Below are 18,061 nucleotides of genomic sequence, written 5' to 3' on the forward strand. Positions count from 1 at the left end.
ATAACAGAGGTGGGGGTTCTGGGGCCTGTAATGCACCTCAAAGTGTGTAGTTGCGGCCCTGATGCTGCTCAGCATCTGAGATATTTCATCTGAAAACCTGCTGAGGTTTAGCTGAGGCTTCGCTTCAGGTTTGTGTTTATGTTTCAAATTTCTTTTTAAGGCAAAAAGAGAAGACTTTGTATGAAACATTCGTTTATTTGTAGCTCATATTTTATAAGCTTATTTAATTGAGTCATATTTCTTTATTGCTTGTTTGGTTGCTGTGTTTGTAATTTATTTCTTTGTTTTATCAAAAAAGCTCTCTAGTAAATGAGATCTATTATTTAAATGAAGCAACCTGTATCAATAAAGGTCAAGTGAAGATAGAGATAAAAACAAACAAGAAGCTCATTTATTCAGAAGGACTTGAAAATTTTGTTTTAGCTTAAGTTATAAATATTATTTGTTTTTCAATGTTGTTATTACTTTTCTTTTATTTCTTGAATTTTTTTAATTGGTAGTTTGCTTTAGGTTTTTTGTATCATTTTAAAATATTATTTACATTTTTTGTCTCAACAAATGTTGAAAAAAAATCCATGAATTTTGTTTAAATTTTTCTACTTATTTAATTCTGTTTTGACTTGTTTTCTAATTTTGAAATTTGTCATTGTAGTTTTAATAATTTCCATTTGCATTTCTTTTATCTTTCTTATTTTTTTGTAAAACTTCTGAAGAAGAAGAAGAAGAAGAAGAAGAAGAAGAAGAAAGGTTTTTGGGTTTTTTTCAGTTTTTGAGGTACTAATCAGCTGCTCCCAGTTGTAGAAACAATACATTGTTACCATGGTTACACTTCATAACAACGTGAACTAATTTTTATATTATGAGACAGACAATCTGTGAAATAAAATCGGGCTCATGCTGTAATATCAGGTTGTTTCTTCATCATTAGCACAGCTGCAACTCGTACATGAGCATGACTGAGAGCGCTAAGACCCTCCCCCTGGCTCTGATTGGTTGTTTCTGACAGGGAGCATTTACAGACGGCTGTAGGACGTCAGGAAGGAGCTGTTGTGTCAGGACATAGTTACAATTTTAACATCGAAAAAAAATATTTTTAGAAAAGTTACCTACTGCAGCTTTAGCTTTGTTCTGTTTTAAAGTTCCTGTTATTGTATAATGTAGTGTCACCACCAAACCAATAGGTGGCAGTAGCTACACAGAACCATTGACCAATGATGTGTAAAAAAATTTGATAAAAGTTTCTGCATCAAGTTGTTCTGGAGTGATGAAGCATCAACTTCTTAACTTATTTATCTAATTTCTTAATTTAGTTAAATTTTTTTCTCTTTTTTCTAAAGTCTTTATCTTGGATTTCTACTCCCATTATTTTTCCAATTTCCTAATTTAGTTTTATTTTGTTTTAATTTCTTGTGGTTTTTTTCTAACATTTTTGACTTGGATTTTTAATTGCCAGTTTTATAAATTTTTTGTCAACTTGATGATGTCATTTCCTGTTTGAATACAAACGTACTAAATACAATATTGGTTTATTGGTCGTGGCTTTAGAGTGTTATAAGGACAGGAGTTAGTAACAAAACAAACATCAACCATGATGAAGACCATGTTTGGTCTTAACTCTTTGGTCAGTCTTGTTTTTGTTCCCACTGCCCTGTAAAATATATTTTTTAAATCTTTGTAGTTTTTTTCTTTGATTGTTGCTGGAACCAGCTTGAGTTGCATTTTATTTACTTCAAGAAAGTTCAGTCCATACCTCAATAAACATCTTATGTATTCATTCATTTTGGGTTTTCTCACTGTAAGCTGAATATATGATCATCTCTTACTCTTCAGCAGACAAAAGCAAGATACTCTGAGAATGATTTTTCCTGTAGGTTTATTAGAGAAAGTTGCAAAAGCGTTGCAGATGCTGGTCTCAATCTCTTGACTCCATACCAGCAGGGTTGGTGTGTTGCTTATCGATTGAGGTCAGAGAAAATGCTCCCAGCTGAATTTCCTGCGTGTATGTGGAATATTTGGTGGAGGGATGCAGCAGCAGCAGCAGTGGGGATGTGGGTGCACCGCACACCCCACAGTCGTATGAGATTATCCAAATCCAGCGTGAATGGACCTGACACCATTGTCCCGAGCAGAAGCAGCAGCAGCAGCTTCAGCGGCGGTGATGTCACAGGGGGAAAAAAAATTATGATACCTCCAAGAGCGATAGATTACAGCTGTGATGAAGAGGCGGAGGGTCACTATTATTTCATTTATTATCATTACGTGGCGGTCCGTGCTGACAGGACGGAGGGGCGGGGATGGGATGGGGGGGAGTACTACGGAGAGAAAGAGAGAGAGAGGGCCGGATTAAAAACAAACCCGCTCTGTGAGCTGGTTTTAGTTGCCATGGTAACGATCATTACCTCGCACTTGGGAGAGCAGGAGCAAGAAGGGAGGAGAGAACAGGAGGAGAGGGGAGTTGGTGGAGGGGAAAGAAAGAAAAAACGGCCGGGATGGGAGCTGCTACGGGATGAAGGCTCGGGAGGTTAGCATGTTAGCATGTTTGATGGGACAAGTTTTCAGAGTCACAACTTCCAACTTGGGTCCAGAAAATGTCCATTTTCATCTGAGATTCTGAGGGAAAAGAAGCACTTTACGAAGCTTAGCGCCTGCTGGGACAGCCGCCCTATGCTTGAAAAAATCAGCATGTGAGAGGGAAAGGTGTTTATGTGTCTTGAGATCCCCGTTAGCATCAGCTTCTTCCTGGAGTCAACTTACATAAAAAACATTATTAATAGAAAAAAAATTCAGACTACAAATAAAGTATAAAAGGTGACCAATTATGTTTCCCTGTACAGGTTGTAATATGTCTATGGGCGATACAAAAGATGAACAAAATGATTCTAAGGTAAAGAGATTTTAGTCTGTTTTGAGCTCCTTTCAGAATAAGTTGTTTTAGGGTCTCTTGTCACTACAAATCAAAAATAATCTGCTGCTGGCCACACATCCTCCTGACCCCCCCAAACTCAACATTTACACTCACACATAAAAATGGCTGCAAACAGATACCCACTTATACAACTGTACATCTTTGAAAAGCACAAGTAGAGCCTCCTGCGCAACCAACAAGAATGCAACAAGTGGTTTTTGAATGGTTGGTCAACAACAAAACAACAATTGTCTTTCTCAGCGTCCATTGTAAAGCACATACAGCGGTAAAACCAGCTGACCAAAGGTGCTGGAGCTCCGCCTTGGTTGCTAGGTAACTGGTTGGGCTCTGCTGGGGTTGCTGGGTAACAGCACAGTGGACGTTTTGGTTCCAGACACCAAAAAAACCAATAATGAAATGCCAAAAATCAGTTGGGTGGTTTGTAGAAGCGCTTAGACCCTTTTTAGAAGCTGTTGAAATCCAAATGGAAGTACAAAAAATGAATTAAAATTACACAATTAATTTTCTCGAAGTTATAAAGACAGGAGTTATATAGACTATCTTTAGTTTGAGATAGGAAAATATGTTAAATTTCCCTGAAATAAAAAAAGTATTCCTTCATTTCACTCTCATGTAAAGCACAGACATTCATAAATACACAAATATTAACTCCTTCAAACCCCACGTCCACTGGATTGGACATGATGTATATTTCTGAGTTCAAACCAATAAATTAGTTTCTTATAACCAATAACACTGAAGTTTGAATCTTAATATACGTGAACTTCAGCACAAGCATTGTACTGAAACTAGAGGGATTGAGAAGGAATTGTTTACTTTCTATCAAAAACACAAATATCAGCGCATCGTAGCCTAATAAAATTGCTCTTGGTGTAATTTTAAGTGTTTCCAGTGATAGAATTTGAAGTTATTATTTTATCATTAAATTGCAGGATATTTTTCAAAGCTGAATGTCCAACATACAACAAAAAAATAAACAAATCTGAAAGCATTTTATAGCTTATTTGTGATTTCACAATTCATTTGGTTATTTCTATGTTTTTATTCGCATAAACTCAAACTTTCTTGGAAAAGCTTTATTACAATGAAGGTGGTAAAAATTTGTTGATTAAAAATAATATTTTTTGCTCTGTAAATAAAAATCTGGTCTGAATGGGTTTAACTAAATTATTTTTATAGTATATTGTCAGTTGTTTGTTGTTTAATGTTTGTGGTAGTGAGTTCCAGTCATCCATTGCTCTAAACATTGCTAGTTTAAGATAGTTTTACATCTTAGCAGAGTGAAAGTCCAACGATGACCGCGATGGGACCGAAGAGTTGTTTTAGAGTAAAACATGCGGGATCGGAGGCGCTGAGAGCCCCATGTGGTGCTGCGCATGGAGCCTGTTGTCCTGGCGGTGTGTCACATGACCTTCTGCCCGGCACACCTGCCCGGGAGAAATCAGTGGCAGTTTCTATGGCGACAGGGTCAGCAGTACGGGAGGCAGGATGGCTGCCAGAGGTGGTGGTAGGAGGGACTGCTGGTCTCGAGCCGTGTCAGTGGTGTTATTTTTAAACATGGCAGAGATGAGGGGATGGTTACAGACCCAGCCGAGGATGAGACTCCTCCAGAGGATGGAAAAAAGAAGAAGAAGAAGAAATCTCAACTCGGCGGGAAGATGGACACTTTATTCTGTCTGCGTCCGCATGACCTATGACTCACGTGTCTTTAAGGTCACGTTCACACAGATATTGATGCTCAATTTTGATTTTTTTTATTTTATTTTATTTTTTGCATGAATTGAATTTTTTATTTTGTATTATTTTTTTTTGCGTGGTCGTCCATACTACTAATAAAACCCGACCGCAATCAGACTTCCGTGTCAACTGTCGTTCCTAAAGCGCCCCGCATGCGCAGACGGAGATTGCGACGTCACTCAGCAGAGCACTGTTTACGGATACTGCATTCCGCCATCTATGGATCTATTTTAAAGTTTATTCAGCAGTATCATCACTAGGTCATAACATCACGAATGAAGCCAAGGAAAAAAAAGCACAATTTATTAAAAAACAACGTTTTTTTTTGTGGATTATTACCATCAGCTTCTGTAGGAAAGTTTATGTAGTCGGAACCAGCAGCGGTTTGGCTCTGTAATGCGCTTCAGTGACACAAACATGTAATAAAATCACAATTCTAATTTTCAGCCACTGTTCACATGAAGTTATTATTTTATCATTAAATTACAGGATATTTACGGTGGCTGAGTTTTCTGGTGCAGAATTGTGATGTATGTAAAAACAGTCGGATATGTTTTCCTACTTAGTACCACACATGAAGTAGCACACACCCGATTTTTTTTTGGGGGGGGGCGGGGGTGAAAATATCAAAATTGAGCCGTTCAAACTTCCATGAAAACGTCTGATAAGGGCAAAAAACAAATTTGGTTTGCATTTGTATGCTGTGCGACGTAGCATCATAGAGCACACGTGTCAAACTCAACCCCCAGGGGCCAAATGTGGCCCATTGTAGGTTTTTATGCGGCCCTGTAGACCGTAGACGCCAAATTACATCAATTTCTCCTGTTTTCTGCCATCATTAAAATTTACGCAAATTAATAGATCCCTGCATTTTTTCGTACTAATCTATAAATGTTTATTGCAAATTTCTACATAAAGCGACTGCTAACTCCCACCTGCAGGTGGCAGTATTTCTTACCTTTGTGACACTTTTGCTTCAGCCTTACTTGATGCCAAGTTATAGTTTGTGATCAATATAAAAAGTGTCAAAAGGTCACATTTAATGTCATACATAAGTGCAAATATTTCTAATTTAGCATGACAAAAACAAATTTTGGTAGCAAATAAATCACATAAACAAAGTGAAAACATGTTCAATATTCAATTTTAAGAATGTGATGCAGATGCAGCAGTTCATTATTTTATCAGCTTTGTTAATGGGTTTTCTCAATACATTCTAGAACATTGATGATCTTGATATGACCCAAAATAAAAATGAGTTTCACATTCCTGACATGATTTACACCGATCACAGGCCTGACAATGAACTGAACTCTTGTTTTTGTTCACATTTTCAGTGTTCGGATGGCAATTCGGCCCAGGACAACTCCTCCCTGAAGCGGGTCGCCGTTGTCGAGGACTTCTTCGACATCATCTATGCCATGCACGTGGAGATGGGCGCCGACCCGGGCCGAGCACCCAAACACGCAGGGCAGAAGAAAACCTACAAAGCGGTGAGTTAAAACACCAGCATGGATCTAAAATCAACTGCACACTCACATTCTGCTTCCTTTTGTCCCGTCCGCGGTCCTCAGTATGAGTGGTTCGGTTTCTGCTGATGGAAAAACAGGACAGTAAGCACATCCTGCCCCAGTTGGCTGCAGGTGCACAATTCAAAAACCACATTCAGGAGAAAATAAGAGGCTGTCCATGCACGAAAAATGTGCAATCTCCCAGCTCTGTCGATTTGCCTGACCTACAAGATTTACTCAAACAGTTGCCAACTATCTCTAAATACAAACCCAGTTGGGACAGAAGGGAGTTATGTGAATTCACTAATGAAATCCAGACCAGAAGCCTCTCTTTAAACACATTTAAAGATGTAAAATCCAGAGAAAAAGTGATAAAATTCAAAGATGGGTGAGAACTGCTTTGTTATAAAGTATGTAAACAGTCGTGTGAAGATGAAAATTTTTAAGATTTTTGCCTTTTAGGTGCCCCATACATCCTGCACCTCACTTCCCTGACAAGGCCCTCATTTTCACACAAGGAATTGAACTTAAAAAACACACAAGGACAGAATTATACATACAGACTCAAATGTCATCGTCTGTATGTATAATTCTAGTGCTGTTGAAATAATCGTCAATAATCGTTAACGATTGATTAATTGTTAACTGGAGTATACAGGAAAAGGCCATTTGCTGAAAGAAAAGCTAGTAATTAGGCCAAAATTATACAAAACATACAAACATTTTGCATGTAAGGTAAAAACAACTTTGCAAATATTTTTCCCCAGAGCTTCTCGAGTGGAATAGTTTTAGCTTCACCTGATTAATCTCATAGTAAGCATTTGGTATTCATTTATTGAGGTTTAGAGGCCTGTCCCAATAAGCAGTAAATCAGTTAATCGCATGATAAATGAAAACAAGCTCAATAATTTCCATTTGCAAAATTTATTGTTTTTGTTTCTTTTCTCTCTTTCTACCAAAAATTGGATGTTAAAACTCTAAAGTCTGGTGCTTTGGTCTCAAATAACCTTTTTGTTGAATGAAAATTTTGCTTACAGAGACTTCCTAATTTCTTTTATATGTTGTTTCTGTTATTTTATTTATTTTGCATGTTTAAAATCTCTTCCACTTCCAGTTTTAAATATTTCTTAGAATTTTAAGTTCATTGATTTTTCAGAATGTGCTCTTGCATTATTAAGGCATTACTATAATATTACTTGAAAATGATCTCAAAATAACAATATTAATTTATTACTGTGACATGCCTAAACATGTATACAGCTCTGGAAAAAGATTAGAGCCCCATTGAAAAACTCCTGGTTATTCCACCAGATATTGATTTCTGAACTCTTCCTGAGTGGAGAGCCATATCAACCACATCCAAACCACCAATTAAAGATGAGCAACATCAACCTTCCGTCCTATTAAGTAGTTGCAGGAATCTTCTCCTCCATGTGGAGTTATTTGTCTCCGGGTTATCTAATGCTCCTTAGTGATGGATGATGGTTGTAAAAGTTTGCGGGAAGACTAACAGTTAAAATATTATGAAGATGCAGCCACGACGGAGGCCATTTTTAATCCACCGTGCAACCGGCGGTGAACTATATGATATTTTTCACATTTAAAGCAGAGAATAAGACCAGCTCTGGGAGTATAATGTTTCATTTATAACATCAGGAGTTACCAGGGTAACAACCAGCAGAAAAACAAAGTACTTATGATGCTTTTTTAGTGCCACATAGTCCATATTTCTGGAACAAAGGCAGTTGCAGGTTGCATGTGTTGCCCTGACGGTGCAGCAGCAGATCTTTGTTTCCAGCCTCAGAGGTGCAGATGGGAGTATTGGGGTTGTTTAGGGTACCCCCTCCTCTCCTTCTACTCCACCAGGAATTAAAGAGGAAAAAAAATCTTCCTGCCCTGTAGAGAGGTCCTGTCACGTCTCATAGAGTGTACCCTTTTGAGGAGGCAGCATCTCTGGGGCAGGGCATAATATGGAGCTGTCACTGTGGCCTTCTGGGAGGTGCACGCTCCTCTGGGTGGCCTTTCCCTCCCCGCTGCCTCAAGGGGCCATGAAGGGAGGGTGGGATGGTGGAGGCGGGCTGAACGGGACGGTGGGCACCCCCACCGCCTTCTCCATGGTCACGTGAAGGTCGCATTTTGCAGGAAAACGCCAGAGGGGGGTGATGCGGGGAGGGTGGCAAAGCAGCGGAAACAAAAACAGGGAAGGAGATGCACCTGAGGAAGATGGAGAAAACACAAGGCTTAAATCCTTGAAAATGCTTGAATTTTAATTAGGTGTTTTCAAGGTTTGGAAAGTGCTTGATTTCTATTTAAAGTCATTGAAAGTGCTTCATATTCAAACTGCACGTTTGCAATAAAGTGCAGTCTTAGGTCAGCTAGATTCACCAAAATTCTTTCTATTTGCTAAATGCAACAAAACATAATTAATTTAATTATTGATTTTTAAAGATTATTGTCACTTGTGGCCTTTATTTTGAAAGTAAGCCAACAAGTAAGGGAACGACTTGGGCAAAGGGGAACTCATAATGCCAGATCATCTTTTAGAATTTTTTTTTGTAACTTTCTTTGTATATTGTGATTAAGCATTTAATTTGAGCAGGGAGATCATTTGCCTTGATACAATTTGTTTGGATTGTTTCAATATAATGCATATTTAGCACTCTTAATGGCTCAATGCAGTGGCTCCAAAAGTAAGAATGCACAGTTTTCCATACATAGGGGCGCTGCGCAAGAGGGGCGCCAAAACAATGACGTAAACATTATTTCTTGTCTGCATTTTCTGTATTGAACAGAAATATAGAACATTTCTGAGGTGTATATGAACACATATACATCTCAGAAAGTTGCTCACCTTCTTATTGAATTATTGATCTCTGTAATTGAAATGTTAAAAATTAGACAACATAATAAAAATATGGAGAACATAACATTTTGTTATATTTTCGTTCACCTTATCTCTTTTGTAGAATGACAGCAGTATTTATGTCGGATATAAATATCGGCCAACATTTTCATATTTACGCATCCCTAACAAGTGCTTTAGTGTAGTTTAGAAAATTAACCGGTGATAATAATACTTTTTAAAAGTCGACTGGGCAAAAATTTACATAAAAATTGGTATTTTTAATCAGTAAATTAAATACCCCTCATATCCTGGACAGAATATGAAAAGTTGACAATTACGAGTACGTTTGTGTTATGCTAATAGCACTTAGCCTTCGTTGAAGACTGATTAGCGGAAGTGAGAGCGGTGTGCAACACACATAATTATCCGGTCGGAACACATGCAGAGTTGCCAGATTTTTGACAGTTGCTGACGTAAAACTCGCCCAACTAAAAAAAAAAAACTCCAAAACAAAACAAACAAACAAACAAACAAACAAAAAAACCCTCTCTAATCATTCGATAAGTCGTTACAGGTCTTTTCCTGAATAAATAAATGTCAGCGAATTGAAACTGTATTTCTTTAATACAGCTGTATTGTTTCTAAATCCAAAGATTGGTGCTGAAAAGGTTTGAAAACTTACCGTGATAAGTGCTTCAATTTTGCAGAGGTAAAAGTGTTCAAACCCTGGCGGAAAGGATTCGGAACTGGGTCGTCGGATTGCTCCGGTTCCGACCTGAAGGGAGGATTCCTCTCCGTGTTATGTTGAGATAACACCTAAATCTGAACCCAAACTTTCACACGAACATAAAATAAAATAAATAAAGAAAACCTTCTCCTTCACACAGTTGTATTTCATGCGTAGTAACCCTCGCTTCTCCCCCGGCGCAGATAGCTGAGACCTATGCCTTCCTGCCCAGAGAGGCGGTGACTCGGTTCCTAATGAGCTGCGGAGAGTGCCAGAAGAGGATGCACATTAACCCCAGCACCGCGGAGTTCAAAGGTAAAAGCATCATTAAACACCGCTCTGTTTTTAACACCCATCACACAAGTTTGTTAACGCCGATCCTTTCACATAAAGACACATTTATTACTTAATTATGTAGCAATAAATCATACAACCAGACTTGTCTGATTTATAATCGTGTTTACTCTATTAGGGAGCCTTAACAGCATGGAGTGTAAGTTCTAAATCATCCTGTCAGACATTAAAATGAGCTGAAATAATCTAATGTGTTTGAATAGTTTCTGAATGGAGCTCCCATTAAATAAAACATGCGTATATCCATCACTGACATGATGTAACAAAGACTCAAGAGGATTGGCTCGCTGGGATTGTCTGAACCGCTGAAACGTGATAGCAGAGTCCCTCTAGTGGCCGGAGTGGGAACCGCAGAAACCTGCCGCGCCATTGTTTCCTTCCAGGTGTGACAGGCTGACAGCAGAGGGTTGAATTTCTGCCTAACAATTCAAACTCACCTTTAAAATGCTGCCTGAATTGTAGTAAACAGACACTTAGCTTAGACTGTGTTTGCTGCTGAGCTGAGAGGAAACCGGCTGAAGGAGGCGTCAAGGCAAAGTGTTTCTCTGGTGCGCAGCAGCTTGGTGCCTCTGTGGTTTTTTTCTTTGCTCTTTTGTGAAATTTTAAGACATTTTCAGAGGTAAGCAGGTCTGGATTGCAGGTTTATTTTTCTGTTTCGGAGTCGTTCTGCTGTGTGTCTCATGTGTGGAGTGGAGTTTTGTTTTGTCAGCCTAAGGAAAGCAAAGGTGTGTAGTTTTTGAAAAAAAAAATCCTTTTGGATCTTGTAATTGCATTTTTTCTGACTTCATTACGTTTGTTGATGAAGAAAAAAAAGTCATGGTTTTTACCTTGTCCTCCTGCTAATGTTATTAAAGTTACATCAGAAAAATTAGAGCAATTTGTTATTTAATCAGTTTTTTCATTAGAGCAGTGTCCAAACTTTTGGCTGTGTTGTCCTGTTTTCAGTGAAAAAAGCAAAATAAAGAGAGAAGAAGAGACAGCCTGGAAAAAGAAAAGCTGTGTCCAGAATGTGTGAGGTCAGCAGAGACATCAACAGCTTAATTTTGTCCATTAAGTATTCTCAAAAAACATGAGTTTTGTCAACATCAGCGTATTTTCATTAAGCAAATTTATTTTTGTAATTCCAGTTTGTGCAATTTTAGATGCGGCTTATTTCGTATGAACAGGAGAGAATGAATAATAGTTGTGTAGAAGATGACCAGATGCTGCTGGTGCAGGTTGAAGGAAATATAGTGAGGTCGTCTGCAAAAGTACACAATCTTACCAAGTATTTTTTAGTCCACTTCATAGTGCAGATAACTTAGTGCACCTGAAATAAAACTAAACTAAACTTCAAGTAACTTTTTAGCAAGATATCGGAACCTGTTTTTAAATAATTCATTAATATTGATGAATAACTTCTTCTTCCACTGGCAGATTATTTCACTTATAATATGGGAAAAATGTTTTGTTATAGGAGAAATAATCTGTCAGTGGAACTGATAAACAGTCTAGTATGAAGACATGTCACTAAAATTTAACTCTAGCTTGATATTAAATAATTATTTACTTAAAATAAGCTCCCATCTTGCTGAAAAGTTACATTTAAGTTAGTTTTGTCTTTATTTCATGTGAGCTAAGATATTTGCACTAGAAACTAAACCTTTTTTTGCTTTTGCAGTTTGTTCTTAAAAGTTTAAAATTTTTTCCTAAAATGTTACCCAATTAATTGTAACCACCCATCTCTGATAGAGTGATTTATCTCTGTGTTTTTGCTGCTTTTCTTTGTTAGAAAATGACCGACCCACCTCGCTGGTCCCCGACCTCATTGACTACAACATGCCTCTTACTGCCACCTACCTGAAGCAGATGAAACTGCAGTGCATGACAGCCACTGAGAGGGTGAGTGAATCTTCACATGCAGCAGCAAAATGTATGTAAATAAAAGTCTTTAGGTTTATTTTCCATTAAAGCTGAGGGAAGAGAAGACTCTCTGTGCAGCTGAATCAGAGACGATTCCTCTCTAACTTTGGATTGAACGTTAAACGAGGGGAGCAGCCCTCCTGCTGGGAGGAGGAGCGATGTGTAGAGGATTTAGGGAAGCTTTTATGAGAGTGACGTCACGTGTTTAAGACCCTCCCACGTGTCGCCGCTGTGACAGAAACACTCAAGAACTGCTCTCACTGAAGTGCAGGGAAGCAGCACTTGGTCATGATGGCGTAGGCCTCAAGTCTCGAACAGTTAGGAGTACACAGCCAGGATGAGCTGGACTGGGATCTGTGGGTGAGTACAGGGGAACCGATTCCCATCATAGAGTTTTAATGGGACAGTTTTTAAATAATTAAGCTTTCAGGGTGGGATGTCAGCATTTCAAGAGACCTGGAGGAATGTAGTTTAAAGCTCAGAATGCTGCAGCTTTTCTTTGGAAAAGTCTCATCGATGCATTTAAGATCTAGATGTAATGCAGAAAACTAATGTTAGAGTGAAATTTTGGAGAAATATTTTCATACTGCATTGTTCATAATCTACTTCACGTGGAATATTTGTGACACATGTGCAAAGGATGCTGTCATCTTAACCTTCCTAATGTATCAGTTGTCGATTCTTCCAAATCCTGGATATTAATGTTATGTTGAGTCGTTGTGATTAGAGACTCTCCTTAATCCTGCACGGCTCACTTGGTGCCTAATAGAGCCGTCAGTGAGCATTCCAGTCCGCCACAAACCCTCTCAGCGCGGGACGGACTCGTATTCCCAGGGGTCCGGGCCTATTTGTCTGTTCGTGTGAGGAGAATGAGACGGCAGCACGTATTTCTGCTCCCTTCCAGTCACACAGTCGTTGCTGTGCTGCCTGTGAGCGCGACGCCAGCTGACAGAACGGAGTGAATGTGGGTCGTTTGTAAGCAAACCGGCCCGTTTCCCCCCCGTGTTGAAGAAGCTTTTGTTTTTGGTTTTGTCATGTATTTTTGAAGGTCGGGTCAGATTTGGAGTTGTTTAGCTTGGGTTTCCAAACCCTTACCTCAGTGATGGACTCGTGTTTTTTGTTGCGGTACAACAAGCATCTTCAGGGTCCCTGCATAGCGGAGTTAAAAATAGCAATGCTCCAAGAAACATAGTTAACACCAAGACTCCTGCAGAACCTCTTATATTCTCCTAATCCTCCTGAAAGCCAAATATTAAATTTCTAGGTCTTGAACGAGTTGAAATATTTTCTTTCTATAATTGCCTGTATCAATCAAACAATCAATCGATCGATCTTTTCTGTATAGCACAATTCAGCAACAAGACAGTTCAAAATCGCACAAATACAAAACTGAAAAGCCATAAAAACACCATACAGTCACCAATTTGAGAAACTACCAATAAACATCATTATAAACATCAATACACATCAAATATGTCGATCAATGCTCCATTTATTATGCTTAAAATGGGATTCTAGGACAATTATTTAGTAAAACAAGGGAGTTTGAAGAAAAAAGTTGTAGTGCTCAAACGATTAATCAGAATAATCGTGGTTAATCGATTATGGAAATAATCACCAAATAATTTAGTAACTGATTAATTGTGTACTGAAGTATACAGACTATAACAAACACAATTTTGCTGAAAGAACAAAATAAAAAGTAAAAAAAAAAAAAAACACCATTCAGTCACCAATTTGAGAAACTAGTAGCAAACATTATTAATGCCATCATAGATATCAATACACACCAAATATGTTCATCAATGATCCATTTATTAATATTTATTATAAATTGGGATTCTAGAGCCATTATAAGTTTACAAGTAATTAGTAAACAAGGGACTATGTAGTAAAAAGTTATAGGGCTAAAATGATTAATCAGAATAATCGTGATTAATCGATTATGGAAATAATTGTCAACTAATTTAGTAACTGATTAATTGTGAACTGAAGTATACAGACACTCAGAGCAGTATTTAAGCCACAACTGAAAAAATATACGTACATTTTGTATTTAAGATAAAAAACTAAACATTTTCTGTAAACATCTTCTACTCAGAACTTCTCAAGTGGCATAAGTTTAGATTTACCTGATTCAAATTCAGTTTGAAAAGTCTCCTATTCAGCACCTTTTGCTATCCAATTATTAACTGATTAATAAAAAATAAAAAAAACATCAACAGATCAGCCCTACACTGTAAAAATGTTAAATCAAGCCATAATGTCTCAGATTTTCACAGTGACTTTAGAATAATTTTTATCTGCAGATTCCTGCTTTGCTACAAATGATCAAGTGTTCACTAAAGGAAGGATAGGCAGCAACATGTTTACTTTGTTACTTAAAAACGCATCAAATTATTTGTTTATTTGCATATTTTTGATGTATTTCTAATGTATAATTGTGTGATTAAATTAAATTATGTACCAGAACTGGAAGAAAACCAGTTATAATCAGAGAAGCAATAGAATAAATTATATCCTGGTCTGTGCTGAAGTCCTAGTCAAAGTCCAGACCTGGTCTCCATTTATCAAACTAAGCTTTGGCTACTTTTTGCAAAGAAGACTGGAAGTGAATATTTGGTTGTATTTCTGAGTTGCTTCCTGCTGCCTGATCAGGATGACAGTTCGGTGAGCAGCGAGGACATGAACAACGCTGAGCCCGCTTGGGTCGCAGCGGAGCAGCCAGCAGTGCCTGAACCGAGCCCACTCAACGGGGAGCGGGTCAGCAACCGGGCCGCCATAGTCAAAGAGGAGGACGGTAAGAGGACAGACTGAAACATGTATTAAATCCAGTTTTAGATTCATTTATCCGTATATTTTAAAATGACAGAGAGGGAAAAGAAGAAGAAATAAGGAGAGATAATAATAATAATGTTCACTTTTAGAAGAATAGCAAAGTATCAAATCTGCCAAATGCTTTTGTAAATTAATAGCCACTTGCACATAACTTATCAGCAAAGTATAACAGCTGGTTTTAAGTAAATAATATATTAATGTTGATGAAAAAGGCAGATTATTTCACTTATAATATGGGAAAAATGTGAAATAATCTGCCTGTGGAAGCAGTCGCTTTTTTCCACAAGTATTAATGAATTAATGACGTAAAGCAAGCTGCTATATTATGCTGAAAACTTACTTCTAGGTTAGTTTTGTTTTATTTTAGGTTTAATAAAATACTTTCATTAGAAACTTAACCACAATTATTTTGTGTTTCTGCAGAGCAGGTTTAACTTTTCAAATTTAAGCGTTTTTGCTTTACCGCTGTTGTTTTTATATATCTTTGTTTATATCTCTTCTGCTGTAGAAATGACGCGTGTGGTACAGATTGTGCAGATTGGTTCTGTGCAGGAAACAGCTTGCCTGTTTCTTAATCCAGATAAATCCAGTCGTTCAGTGGGTGCTTGCTTCTAGGGTGGACCCTTGTTTCTAGGGTCCAGAGCTTTAGGAAGTGGGACAAACGCCAGATTATAAACATATTCAGAACGGGGTGATTGGTTTTCAGGATGATGGAAGTGATTCATTGGTTAAACAAGCATAAATAATGTGAAATACACTCACTTATCTTTCTTAAGAGCTATAATTCTCCTCATTTCACTCTGATATAAAATTCCCTCCTTCGACTTCAGCTTTCATTTATCCTGACAGCTGACCCTAATGCACACTTCCTTTACAAATCCAGAGCGCGCAGCATGAGGCAGGAAGCCCCTTCCCCCTGCAGCAACTCCCCACCTCCAATGCTTTCTGTTGCAAACAAAGCTGAATTAATGCTAAAGGATGACAAAGCATTTGCACAGCTCATTGGTGCGTCTTCGCCCTCTCTGCCAGATGATGACTCCTCGGAGAGCGGCAGCGCCAACGGGCTGCCGGCCCTGACCTCGCCGGAGGCGCTGGCTGCGGGTGCGAACCCCCAAAATGGCGGAGCTTCCTACAGGGAGGTGGCAGAGAACGGGCTGAGCGCGCCGCTGGACTTCAGCACCACCTCGTCCTCGTCGTCCTCCGAGGATCAGCAGCCGGTGAATCTGAGCGACAGACTGCTGCCGGCCGGGAGCTCGCCGCCGAACAGCTACGCAGCAGAACCCAACAAGAAGTTCCCCATCAAAACAGAGTTCTCCAACAAGGTGAGGAGGAAACCGAGCTTCTCTCTGAGTGATCTCATTCTACGCTTGTAGTTTATAATAACAGTAGTACTGAAACGATTAGTCAGCCTAAGTCAACTATTTAAATCAACCAGTTTAGTGATCGATTAATTGATAACATGCCCGAAAGTATTTGATTAATCGACTAATAGGTTAATCAATTACTTAATGATTAATCAAAAATAAATTGATTAATCGTTAACAGACTTAAAAAAGGCCATTTGCTGAAAGAACAGTAGTATTGTTTGGTGAGTAAACAAGTCAAAAATTTACAAAAAGTTTTAAAAAATTGCATTAAAGATGAAATGAAACTTGTTTTATCTGTAAATATGTTCTACTTAATACTTCTCAAGTTGCATAGTTTTAGTTTCAAGTGTTTCAAATCCTATTAAGCATCTTTAGATATCTAATTATTATTTAGTTAATCCAAAATTAACCAACAGATCAGCCCTGCACTGTTTTATGACGGCGTATTTGGGCTGCCGTAGATAGAACAAAAGGAGGAGTAAATTTTCACAAAAAAACAAAGACATTTTAAGATTAATCTGAGAAATTGTCTAGAAAAAAAACAACAAGTAAATTTAGACTTTTGATGTATTTAGGGCTAGATGATATGATTGAAAAACATATTATTATATAAGCCTTTCGATATTGATAACTATTGATTAGTTTTTGTTTTAAATATCTGAAATACTGCCAAACATTTGGTGTGACCTTTCATGTTTTATCCACAGTTTTCTCTCCAATCCGTTGTTTTTTACTTTTAAGTAAAGATACAAAGTAGCAGAACTTTAAATTGCTGCTGGCCGGTTACTCAGCAGCTTGTTGCTAGGTAACCAAAGAATGAGTGAGTTGCTAGGTAACCAAAGAGCGAATGAGTCAGGTAATTCCACCAATTTTGTTTGGTAACTAGAGGTTGAGCGGCTAAAGACTTTCCTCTGCTTACATGTCCCAGAATCCTTTGCGGTTCTCGATCAGAGTTCAATAAAAGTATTGACTATTTTATCAGACATATTGTCTATTGATATTGCCCATGTGTCTATTGAGATATTATAAATGATTTATTGTCCGGCCTTAAATGTATCGTCTCATATTAAAGATTGAAATAAAAAATCTGCAAAATGTGCCAATTTTTTAATCCAGTTTATCGATTTATTGTCAGAATAATCAATAGATTTCTCAATAACATCTTTCTGGTTTGTCTTCAGTCGCCCCCTTACAGCTCAGGGAGTTATGACTTGGTGAAAACAGAGCTGAGCATGAGCGCTGAGGACTTGACCTCCAGTCGGGCGCAAATAATTGACGACGATGACGACGATCACGACGACCATGACGACAACGATCGGATTAATGACGCTGAGGGGATGGATCCTGAGAGACTCAAAGCCTTCAATGTGAGTACCCAGTCAAACAGATACTGCCAAACATGTCTGCCAGATCAAATGGGAAATCATGTAACTTCAGAAGACTAAGTTAAATCCATCCCCTTTAGGACTTTATGCTAAATAACAGAACAGAAACAGAACAAAATAGGACTGTTGGTTCACTAATGGTACCTGCTGGATCAGAACTGGAGTCCTGCTCCCACATTAGATTAGCTGATGGGGCAATCTTAGCAAAACAGCTATGTTTCCAACCTAAGGTCACTCACACTGAAAGAGTGTTGGTACTGGTTCAGTTATTGGATGTGCTTAGAGCAGTGGTGGGCAAACTTTCTGCTCTGCATTTCGTTAGTTACACTGTATTAACAGGTCTTACTAACCGGCGTTGAGCTCCCTCCCCGAGAAAGAATCCAAATCTAAGATGGCCGAACATAATGCTGCAATGTCGAAGTGTTCAGAAGTTAAGAACAATGAAATATTTCTGGTTTGTACAACATTT

At 38.2% G+C, this 18,061-nt stretch overlaps 1 protein-coding gene and 1 long non-coding RNA gene across 5 annotated transcripts in view; one reads left to right on the top strand and one right to left on the bottom strand.

Annotated features, from left to right (window-relative positions):
* The window catches only part of nol4la (nucleolar protein 4-like a), a 42,393-nt gene that overhangs the window by 14,655 nt on the left and 9,677 nt on the right, over positions 1-18,061 (top strand). For 3 of the 4 annotated variants that reach the window (XM_044129859.1, XM_044129867.1, XM_044129884.1), the window contains exons 2-7: positions 6,001-6,156; positions 9,950-10,061; positions 11,872-11,981; positions 14,661-14,802; positions 15,870-16,162; positions 17,389-17,574. In XM_044129859.1, the coding sequence (XP_043985794.1) occupies positions 6,001-6,156; positions 9,950-10,061; positions 11,872-11,981; positions 14,661-14,802; positions 15,870-16,162; positions 17,389-17,574 (999 nt within the window). Of the gene's footprint in view, positions 1-4,268; positions 4,640-6,000; positions 6,157-9,949; positions 10,062-11,871; positions 11,982-14,660; positions 14,803-15,869; positions 16,163-17,388; positions 17,575-18,061 lie in introns of those variants that run through there. The other variant, XM_044129876.1, reaches the window with a different exon arrangement.
* On the bottom strand, positions 7,806-10,048 carry LOC122838873. Its single transcript, XR_006371959.1, has 2 exons — positions 9,702-10,048; positions 7,806-8,388 (listed from the first exon to the last, which is right to left on the bottom strand). It is a non-coding gene; the product is annotated as an uncharacterized LOC122838873 (long non-coding RNA).

The sequence above is a fragment of the Gambusia affinis genome, linkage group LG01 (assembly GCF_019740435.1).
Source record: "Gambusia affinis linkage group LG01, SWU_Gaff_1.0, whole genome shotgun sequence".
In the NCBI taxonomy this organism is placed as follows: domain Eukaryota; kingdom Metazoa; phylum Chordata; class Actinopteri; order Cyprinodontiformes; family Poeciliidae; genus Gambusia; species Gambusia affinis.